At 41.4% G+C, this 10,589-nt stretch overlaps 1 protein-coding gene across 2 annotated transcripts in view; it reads right to left on the bottom strand.

The window, feature by feature from the left end:
- Nucleotides 1-10,386, bottom strand: part of GOSR1 (golgi SNAP receptor complex member 1) — a 29,159-nt gene extending 18,773 nt beyond the window's left edge. Inside the window, exons 1-6 of one of the 2 annotated variants that reach the window (XM_065647005.1) lie at nucleotides 10,347-10,386; nucleotides 9,757-9,865; nucleotides 7,958-8,045; nucleotides 7,638-7,745; nucleotides 6,408-6,499; nucleotides 5,932-6,006 (exon numbers count right to left, since the gene is read on the bottom strand). In XM_065647005.1, the coding sequence (XP_065503077.1) occupies nucleotides 5,932-6,006; nucleotides 6,408-6,499; nucleotides 7,638-7,745; nucleotides 7,958-8,045; nucleotides 9,757-9,865; nucleotides 10,347-10,377 (503 nt within the window). In that variant the 5' untranslated portion in view covers nucleotides 10,378-10,386. Of the gene's footprint in view, nucleotides 1-5,931; nucleotides 6,007-6,407; nucleotides 6,500-7,637; nucleotides 7,746-7,957; nucleotides 8,046-9,750; nucleotides 9,866-10,346 lie in introns of both variants that reach the window. The other variant, XM_065647004.1, reaches the window with a different exon arrangement.
- Between the last annotated feature and the right edge of the window lie 203 nt (nucleotides 10,387-10,589).

Consider the following 10,589-nt stretch of genomic DNA (forward strand, 5'->3'; position numbering starts at 1 on the left):
GCCCTAGTTAAGAAACAGTGTTGAAAGGAAAGCTAAAAACAAATAAAACATACATCACTGACTTGTTTATTTCTGAAAGGAGCAATAAACTTCAGAGGCAAACACAGAGCTCTGAAGTTTGAAGTGCGGTTTTATATCCCTCCCTCCCCCCAAATCAAGGGCACAGTATTGTTTCACAACAGTCACCAATGTTGGGGAAATTAATCAATTACAATATTTTTAAAGCAATCCAACCATAAGGAAAACCTGCAAATAAACCTTGTGAGACCAGTATAATCTTTGGTTCAGCGTTTTGGGGTAGGTTTGGTTTTTTAAGTCCTAAATACAGCACAGGAAGATGAAAAGCACTAGTTGATTTTACTCTAATGAAGCTCAAGCTATTTTTAGAGGGAAAACCTCTTTTAAATCCTGAAGTGCTTGGCTGATTTTCATGTTCTTTTATTAAGTTATTTATAAATAATAACGATACCCAGGAGAGCATCTTCCTTCATTGCCTGCAAGCTTTGAACCTCCCCAAATTCTCATTAAACTGCTTCAATAACTTGCTCATACAGCCATATAATTGCAGCCACATAACGGCCAGCGCAGCTTCTTTTTTTTCCAGAAGACATGAACCGTCTCCCTCGCTGAGCAGCATTTACTATTAAAATAAGAAAATAGGTAAGTTGTGCTCAGCCTGGTGTTGCAGTTAAGTGGGTGATATGCCCAAGTCTCATGTTCAGTCTAGGGCTGTCACAGGGAAGCCGATCCAGCCACTTATTAAGTGGCCTCGTGTCATTCTGCCATGAATCTGCAAGAGATAGAGGTTCTGCCAGCAGGCTCGGCAATAAAACCCTTTCCGTTCCACACACATATAAGGCTAAAGGAAGGAATCAATGACGCATAACTGCACCTGAGAAAACCCTGCATTAACAGGAGACGGAGCAGAAAGAAAAAACAGAATTCTATTTTGAAATGGGATTAGAGTATAAGTCGTTGTGCATCTCTAAGCTTTTGCAATACCAAAAATCCTCCTTGGTTCAAATCCCTTCCTTGAAAACCATTTTATTTGTGCTGCAAGTCAGACAGAGATCATAGCCCTACCCAAAAAGCCCGTGTTATGCATATTCAATGGAAAATCAGTCAGTAAGGTAATTAATTACCACAGTCACCGTAACTGGCTAGCTGAGGCACCACCACACACTTTTAACGCAATAGTTTCCCCAAACATCCCTATTCCAGAAACAAACAAGTCAACGCTATTTAACCATGTTCGGGAAAACGGTGACACACCATTGCCAGAGCTCTTGCAATTAATGGTCAGCAGAGAAGCATTTTAACTCGGATTCCTCACTCTCTCCTCGCACTGTATCTTCCAGTTCAATAGACAAAGTGCTGCAGACTTCCATTACCACTGCACTGCAAATCTGCAGCCAAATTACACCATACTGGGGCTTCTTGGCAAACAGTCCAAATCAAGGCCATGGATAGCATGGATTGGCCTTTTGTAACACAATCTGTGTTGTTTATTCATAACCCCTATAAATCAAAGAAAATTATTCATTATCAGGTGCTGCTTCAGTTAAAATCTGCATTAAGAAAATGAAGCTACGAGAACACCATATTCTGCTACGACATGAACAAAAAAAAAGTTTCATTTAGAGACAAGTTTTGCGATTAAAAAAACCCCTTATCGGGCCTGAGGAAAGTGGAGCTGAGCAGTTGTGAGGCTGCAGAGCAGGCGCTCAGGGAAGAGGCTCATCACGCTCCTCCCTCCCTGCGGCTTCCCCAGCCACCTTGGCAAGGAAAAAGGAATTGGTGAATTAGCTGGTTTTCTTACAGTCTCTTTCTTTCCGAGAGAAGACGAAGGAGAAGCGGCAGTGAACCATGTGTGAGCTGGAGCAGTTACTGCCCAGGCATCTGTGTGTGTCCCCTGCCACTGGAGGCAAGGGAGGGGACGGAGGGGGACAACAGCAGTTCTTTTGATTTAATCCAACACCGAAGGTCCACTGAAATCCACGGGAACCTGAGCAGCAACAGCACAGCGAATGGAAATCAGGGTGTGCAGGGCAAAGAACAGGGATAACAAAGAAAAGGAAATTAAATTAAGGTAGAAAAGAGGTAGCTTTCTCCCAGAAGATCAACACACCTAGAATCAAAAACCCTCAGTGTCTCGTTAAGCCAACTTTTCTGTGCAAATCAGTACTGAAGTGAAAATTTGTAAGCAACACCAATATTCAGAGGAAAAACGGTCAAAAAGTCACTCCCTCTATTAAGATCTGGACTGTAGTACAAAGTTTGAAAGTAGTTTCCCAGTGATTATTCTTTACTTAATGTCGCCATTTCTGCCCAAACAGCAACAGGAAATTTGAAACAGTTCTGCTGCAAAATGAAATGCAACAGGAGTAACAATATTTAGTACTTCAGAATACTTCACATATATGAAGTACTGCACAAACATTAATTTATCCTAATCATCTCCGTGAATCAGGTATGTATTATTAATAGCACCATTACGCAACTGCTGCAGATTCCCGTTATTTCTGTTGCTCACTTCTCTTATTCCTCTTTTCTCTTTCAATTAAAAACACAGCTCATGATACCTGCACAGGCACCTGCTTCACCACCAGCCACTGCTTTGGGAAAACGAAAAATCACTAATTTTTGAGCACTGAAGTAATAAAGCGATGTCATACAGTGGCCCTACAACGGCACAACAAACCTACGACAGCAAATGCTGGCGAACAGTAGTGGTGTGGTTTTCATCTAGTTTTGCTAGGAATTCATCATAGGTAATAAAATCCGTAATTTCTAGCTAAATATTGGAAGCCTTCATCAATTTTTACACAAATTCATCAGTATCACCTGATACATCACTCACACACAACGCAAGCACTAACACAAGGGAAATTTTCAGTTGCAGATGCAATATTGCAAATTTAATTAAACACATTAGTCCCTTCTTTGCTGACTTAGACTATAACTCATCAATAATTGCAGAATTTCTCAGGGCAAACACTAAGTTGACAGGACCCTCTCTGAGGCAGCACTTTTCAGAGCAGTTTTTAAAATGCTAAGCTAGATCTACTCATCAAAATTGTTTTCTTTAGATGGAAAACAGTATTACAAGAGAAAATGATGGCTTCTTTACCTCCCTGGCCAAAAGTATATAAACAGAAAAGATGAGACAAACACCTTTACTGAATGGCACAGACCCAAGAAAACAAGCATTCAAAAATCTACTACAAACACAACCGTGCTAGATTGGGTATTTCCTTAAGCATCTGACATAAGATCTGAGGTATTAGGTATAAATATTAACAGGGCATCAATATTCAACAAGACCTGTCTTCCAGTCTCATTTCAATTAACCAGTGTTAACATTTTTATTAAAAAATTTAGACATTATTTTTTTTCTTTCCAGATGTATCCTTGAATTCTCTCTCTCCTCTTACTCCCAAGTGAGACCCCACCATAGACAATCCCACCGCATGTTTTAAAGAGCACTTGTGGAAAACGCCACCAAGACTAAACTCAAGTTTCCGATGATCCTGTCTCACATGGTAGCGCATAAAGCAAAAGGCCGACAGACGAGTCTGGTGTTCTGCAGTGGGTAATAGCTCAGACGTTCTCCATTACCAGCTCATGGAATAAATATGTAATAGGTTAAAGTACTTAATGTCATAAATTAAGCAGGGTCAAGACCAAGCGAATGCTCCAATTATTTGATATTAATATATCATTCCTGTGGCATTATTTCATTACTTTGCAGCATATAATAATACACTTGCAAATTTTATGTTCCCACCTCCATTTTACAAGCTCTTTTCAGAGGTTTCACAATTCCACTAAAACTACATTTGAATTTTTACTGTTGTGTCTTTGTGACGACATACATATATATATTCATCATGTAGTTTTATCAATTGGTCTAGCACCATGATTTACTGTGCTGCAAATATTCAGCATAAAGACTCACACAAAGCTTGTCAGTTTATCCTAGGAGCATGTTTAGTGTAATCTGCAGCTCCTGGTGATTTTTGGGGCCCTTTTGCTAGTTTTTACAGCTTTTTGGCATTACCAGCTCATCAGTTGCTTTCTCTGAAGACAAATATGTTGAAACTCTTTAATGATTTCCTCTGCCAGTGTCTATTTCTGAGCTTACTGATTCTCAATTCAAAAGTTTTGAACATCTTGCAAGCTTTGATTTCTCGCCAAGTTTTTCTTCTGCTTCTACACCACATTTCTTCATACACCTTGCAGTTATCTCCACCTTGCAGTAGCATTCCATGATTAGTTCTGGCCCCGCTTCCTAAAGATCCCCAACTCACGCTTATATCTTGTTTTCTTTTTCTCAGTGTTGTGGGGTTTTTTTAAAGTCTTGACATTTTCAAATAACCACCTAGAGGATGGTTTAGCTGTTTCTGAATGCCTTTTTAAATTCTATTTTTCACACATTTTTATCCTAAAATCATACTGGACAGTTTAGTATGTTTAAAGAGACCAAAGTAATGGATACCTCAACAAACGCTGGGCTCAAATTCTGAAGACACCTGCCAGATAAGGTTTACAAAATGTTTTCAGTTTTTCTCTCTTCATTGTTTCAAACTTTTCAAAATAGTGAACTCACAGAAATGTCAGTTTCTTGGAAGTATATTTTACAACTCCAGAAATATTTTATTTGTAGCCTTCTTTAACAAAATGCCAAAGGTATAGAAGTATTTACTACCTCTCCAATTAAAAAAAAAATCAAAGATAGAGCATTTCAGATAACATCGACCTCCATAATATTAAGACTGTTTGTTGTTGGGGTTTTTTTGCTTGGTTTGGGGTTTTTTTTGGTATGTGGGTTGTGGGGTTTTTTTTCTGGAAACCTTACATTTCCTGACCATACATTTCTAATAATAAATTCACCTTAACAAAAGTCATAATTCAAACGTTAAATAAATCAATTTTTAACTTTTAAAGATATTAAAGAAAATCGAGGATAAAGTGGGGGTAAGTCACAATCAAAGAATTTGGTTTTAACTTCCTGTAAAAGCTTTTTGTGCAGTTCTGGCTAGAAGCTGAAGTTATCTTTTAAAAAGCACATTTGAGAAAGCCACAGGTCATTTTTTATTTATTTTAAATGAAAGCCTGCCCTCTTGTGCAAGATTGAAGTTGTGCATGACTACAGTCAAGAGCACAGAGGGATGAAGATCAGTGCGACTCCTGGACTATCTAGAAAACATGAACCTTCCAGGGCTCTTCCACTGGCGTGTGCTGCTTGTCCTGACTGCAGAAAATGGGGAGCACACATAGCAGCTACTCATAATCTAATGCTCTCTCTGCAAAAAGAATAAAAAGCAAGTGCTTTATATCTTGCTCGTTATTTTAGCCAATAGAGTCAATTTGCAAATATTTAAGTGCATGGGTAATTTTGGAATTAGTCTACTCCATCACCTTTTGTACACATTAAATAGACACAAAAGGAAAAAAGGTTCCTCTCTGTCTAAAACTGACAAATAAAGGAGAAGAAAAGGAAGAGCAGCTAAATCACTGGGTCTTTCTGGTTTGTTTTCAACCCTTATCCCTGTTAGTATACTATAAAGCATCTGCTTCCTTAGGAGAGGAGGCCGAGCATGAAGTCAAAGTCACAAGTGACTTGCAAAAGGCCCTTGAAGACAACGTGGAGATGTCACATAGCGTTGACAAGGTCCTCAAGCCAAAATCACTGAAAACTACCCTCACTACTACCTACTATACGTGCTTTGCAGTCAGTGTAAGCAATAAATATTTATCTAGCTGTGTAATTAGCAGCACTGTCACAGAATACATAGTGCAAGGCACCCATTGTGGGCTTATTGACAAACGGACAAAGTTTTCACACATACTTGAAATTCAGAATCTTTCACCTCCCAGAAAAGTTAGGCACCTACTTATTTACCTAAGTAAATAACAAACACCACCTACTTTCGAAGGTGCTCGTGTTCCTTCAGGAATAGTTCTGTTCTTCTGTTATTCACGCCAGATCCACTTTTATAAGATCTAAAATGTATTTTTAAAAAAATTGAAAAACATTTTTTCCAGAGGCTTTTCAGTAGACAACATTAACTGATTTACATACATATCGAGCTGTGTTACTCTGAAGTGACCAAATAGAAAAGTTCCAGTGATGTTAAGACACTTTTAAAGTGATTTGGCATAGCTTAATAGTTTTACTTTAAAAACATGAGTTCCTTTTCGTAGTTAAAAAACGAACAACAAAATAAAACAGCATCTTATTAAAATCTTAATAAGAGCTGTGAACTCAAGTAGCTTTTTTTTTGCTTTATTCAGAGCACAGACAAATAAGCCGTGCCAAGTATTCTCCTACAGGAGGGTTTGTTTCCACCTTTGTCCTCTGAGGACAGTCCCGCACCACCGCTGTAACACACAGTCTGACTTACTCAATATCTTTTCGTACTGATCCCAGCAGATTCTCCCTTTCTCGTATTGCCAGAAAGTTCGCTTTGGTTTTGTGGAATTCATGCGTATAATCCTGTAATAAAACAATTACTCCGAAATTAGGATCCTGAGATCAATTTCACAATACGATATACTCAAGATCAAACCATCTTTATAAAATGCTAGCTGTTCTTTAACACCTACTGCAAGACATTACCATCAAGACATTAACTGCAAGAAATTAACATAAAAATGCTTGGAAGTTCATGCAAATTATTTTTAAATCTCAGCTCTTACAGTAGTTGCTAACTTTGATATCGACAGCTAAGGTCACAGAGGGAAATCCACTGTATCCTTGTCCTAGTTTCACATACCTTCACCTTTCTGCTGAATTACCATTTTGTGCTGGAATTTCCCATTACTGGTTGAATCTGAAGCACTAGTAAAACCTACTTATTCAGTACGGTAAAGATGTTTACTCTGTTGAGTTACACCAGAGGAAAAAGAAGTCTTTTCTGAACAATGGACATGACTTTTTTGTTTTTAAATCTTCCAGTTGCATTTTACATTTGAAAAATTCCAGGCAGCTAATACTGCTTGAAAACCAATTTAACTGACAATTGGTGTCCACCAAAAATCACTGTAAACATTCAGCACTATTTTTCATATAAATGCTTTGGCTTTATAAAATATTATGTTTTTTACATTGTGTATTGCATAGATACAAAACAGCAATCAAACTGTATAGGACTAGCCAAATGTTTAACATTACTGTGCCATGAAAACATCACCAGTTCGAAACATGGTTGATTTATAACACTAATTAGTAGCTTTAGCCATCACATTCCCTTCAACCCCCTTTAGCAGTTTAGATTGTCTTACAGTTGTATTTTCTTATCTTAAATGTGACGTTCCCTCTCATATTGCTATGTGACGCACCACACAGACAAGACAGTTCACTACAGTACGCTTCTCCCTTTGCTATATAAAGGATACCCATACAAGTTTGCATGCGTTACTGTTCCTTCTTAGCTAGGTGCTAGTCACCAATAGGACATAAAAAATGCTATTTTTTCAACTCAGAGTTCACTGATTGGGATACCTGGAGAGAAGAAATGTAGAGGTGGGATCAGTGGCATTTAAATGTTCTGGTAAGACATTCAAGCATACAGTGATATCAACACTGCTAATAATTATTCCAAACAAAGAAACAAAATAAAAGCATCTGCTACCTGCAATATGTCTCTATGACGCTGTAACGTGTGCATCAGTGCAGCATTCAGGGACGGGACTCCTGCACTATTTGTGTATTCTGCCATTTTGTCATTTATCCCAGTAAGCTAGAGGAAAGAAAAAAGAAAAAAACCAAACAATGAAATGGTTTATTCTTGTAAGACAGTTACAATGCGTAAGGTGAAGGAGCTGGCTCTACAGACAGATCTTCAGAAACACTTGTCTGTCACTCACACTAGTATTTCCTAACATTCATCACAGAAACCTGTACTGCAATATGTCCTAGATGAGGAAGTAAAACCAGAGTAACCTGAATTACCTTTCCCAAGAGTTGTTCAATCTCCACAGCCATGGTCTCAAACATTCTGTCCTGGCTTGATCCATTTAAGAGAGGAGTTGTGTCAGAGCTAAGGAAAAAGAACAACAGCAGTTATAGAAAAGTATAATATCTTCTCGAGAACACGAGTAATAAGGAAACACTAGTATTAGGTGGTGGTAAGCTCCACTACCCAAGTTTCCCAGAGGGATGAATTAAGCCTAAAATATGACATTATATTCTCATACGGTGTCACTAGTTCAGATAAAAGTTAAGAGGCATGCACCACATGGGGAAAATACAACCTCTCCTTGGTACACCTGACACCAAACACTTGTCTACTGTCAGCACTTATCTAGGACCAATGCCCTTCCCTCTCCAGCTTTTAAACTGGATTTATGCATTTATTGGCAGGAGGGAGCACTGCACTAATAGCACGTTACACTAGCTGCATAATCACACCTTAATAACACAGCACTAGGACAACCCACTGACCTATTAAGCAGTCAATAGTCTACAGAGCAACACAAAACACACGTTTTATCACAATTGCATACAGTACAGCTTCTCTCTGCTTTTTAAGGTAAACTAAAACCACCATGAGAAGTCATATCTAAACAACAGAATAGAAGCACAACACTTAGTACACCAATCTGTATGTATGACAACTAATACCTTTCAGAGTCTACTCTTTGCTTTGGTAAGATACCGTAACTAGAGTAAGAGAAGTCAATTTTATACAGGGCAGCAAAAATAACTAAAACAATTAGATTACATGGCAAATAACAGCATTGAGCTAGAAACCAGAGAGACATTAGGACTCTGATTCATGAGTAACATGACCATTTTTGGAGCCCTCTCATGCTTCCGGAACCAGAAATTCATGGAATGGTTCAAAATTGATTCAATCATCAAATGAAATAAATCAGTAAAAATATCAACAGACATATATACAGTAGTCACACTCACAGACAGACAGTGTTGGGACCCACAGCTAACAGGCAAAGAATGACAGTTTTTAAAGGTTGTGCACAGGGACAGAGAAGTTGCTAATTAGTGCTGTGGAAATGCAGGAGAGACTTCAACTCTGGCCCATACGCTAAAGACCTGAGAAGTATTATCATACTAATTATTCAATCCAACATGAATCTGCCTAACACAAACAGAAACTATTCATATATATATATATATACACACACACGCACATATGTATGTATGTATCAGGTTTATATAAAAAACCATATATATTGCTCTCACTATTATTATTCATCTTAGGAGAAAGCCGGAAAGAAATAGTGACCACTCCTGAAGTGGAGGGCTGGTCACCTGCGTAACCTTGGACCAGACACAGCTGCTCAGTGCTCCACCTCCCTTATCATTAAAACAGGGATCACACCTGGGAGGCGCAAGGCTCAATTCCCCTAATACCAAAGTCCCTGAAAACCCCTCTGCTAGTTTAATACAAGAAAAACTGGAAAATAAGGCAATGCGTTAAAAAGTCGTATCATTAGTTTACACACTAACCCGACGTTTACAGACTAAAGTTTAAATTCAGCTTCCCCAGTGACACATGTGCTCTCACGAAGCAGCGCTGCAGCCCACACACACCTTTCTGACTCACGTGCCAATATCGCCCGATATTCCATCAAGACCAACACCAGGATCAAAAAATGCTGAAATGAGCTTCTTAAGAAGCTTAAACATAAAAGCCACAGGTGGGACTAGCATTAAGTAAATTACAAAAACGAACCAAGCGCCACAAGCAGCATTTAAAACGTAAAGAAATGGGCTAGTACCTATACCTGTCGCGCCTTCCGTCTCGAGTGCCGCTGTAGCTGGTGCAGAGTTTGCTGAAGGAGACCAGCTTCAGGTCCAGCTCGTTCTCCAGCTGCCTCGCTTGCTTCCTGAGATCTGCACAGGGCGGCCGAGAGTGGGGGAGAAGTCACAAACCCGCACGGGGACCCCCAGCTTTCGGGGGGGGCCGCGACTTCCCGAGGTTCTGTCAGGCGGAGCTGGCGCAGAGCGCTCGGGAGCCCCAGAGGGAAACCCCGCGGGGAATGGGGGACGTGGCGGCGCCCTCACAGAACGGGGGAGCACCCCAGGCTGAAAGGGTGAGGCACGGCTGAACACCCGCAGGCCCCGGCCCACACAACCGGGAGGGTCCGGCGCCGGGTGCCGCCCCCGCCCCGCGGGCCCCGGGGCCTCCCCGGCTCCGCCACCTCATGGCTGAAGGGCCCACGGGGCCACTACAGCCTCCAGGCTCGGGCGGCTCCGGCCCCGCCCCGAGGCGGACAGAGGGGACCCAGCAGCGGTTCGGCGCTGCCCGGGTGGAGCTGAGCCCCGGGAGGGCCCCGCGGCCGCCCCGTCCCCGCCGCCCTCAGGCCCCACTCGCCTTCCCAGTAGTTGCTGCTCCCCGCCGCCATCTTTGTTGTCCAACGTCAGCCGACAGCGGCGGGCCAGAGCGTCTTCCTGCAAGCGCCGGCGCCTCACGGGACGGGCGGCCCTGCCGCCGCAGCGCCCCCCAGCGGCTCGGCGGCCCCGTGCAGCGGGAGGGACGCGCGGCCCCGGTTCCCGGTCCCGAGGCCGCTCCGGCCGCCCCGCGCCCTCCCTGCAGCCCCCAGCCCCAGCTGCCCGC

This window comes from Caloenas nicobarica, chromosome 17, assembly GCF_036013445.1.
Source record: "Caloenas nicobarica isolate bCalNic1 chromosome 17, bCalNic1.hap1, whole genome shotgun sequence".
NCBI lineage: Eukaryota > Metazoa > Chordata > Aves > Columbiformes > Columbidae > Caloenas > Caloenas nicobarica.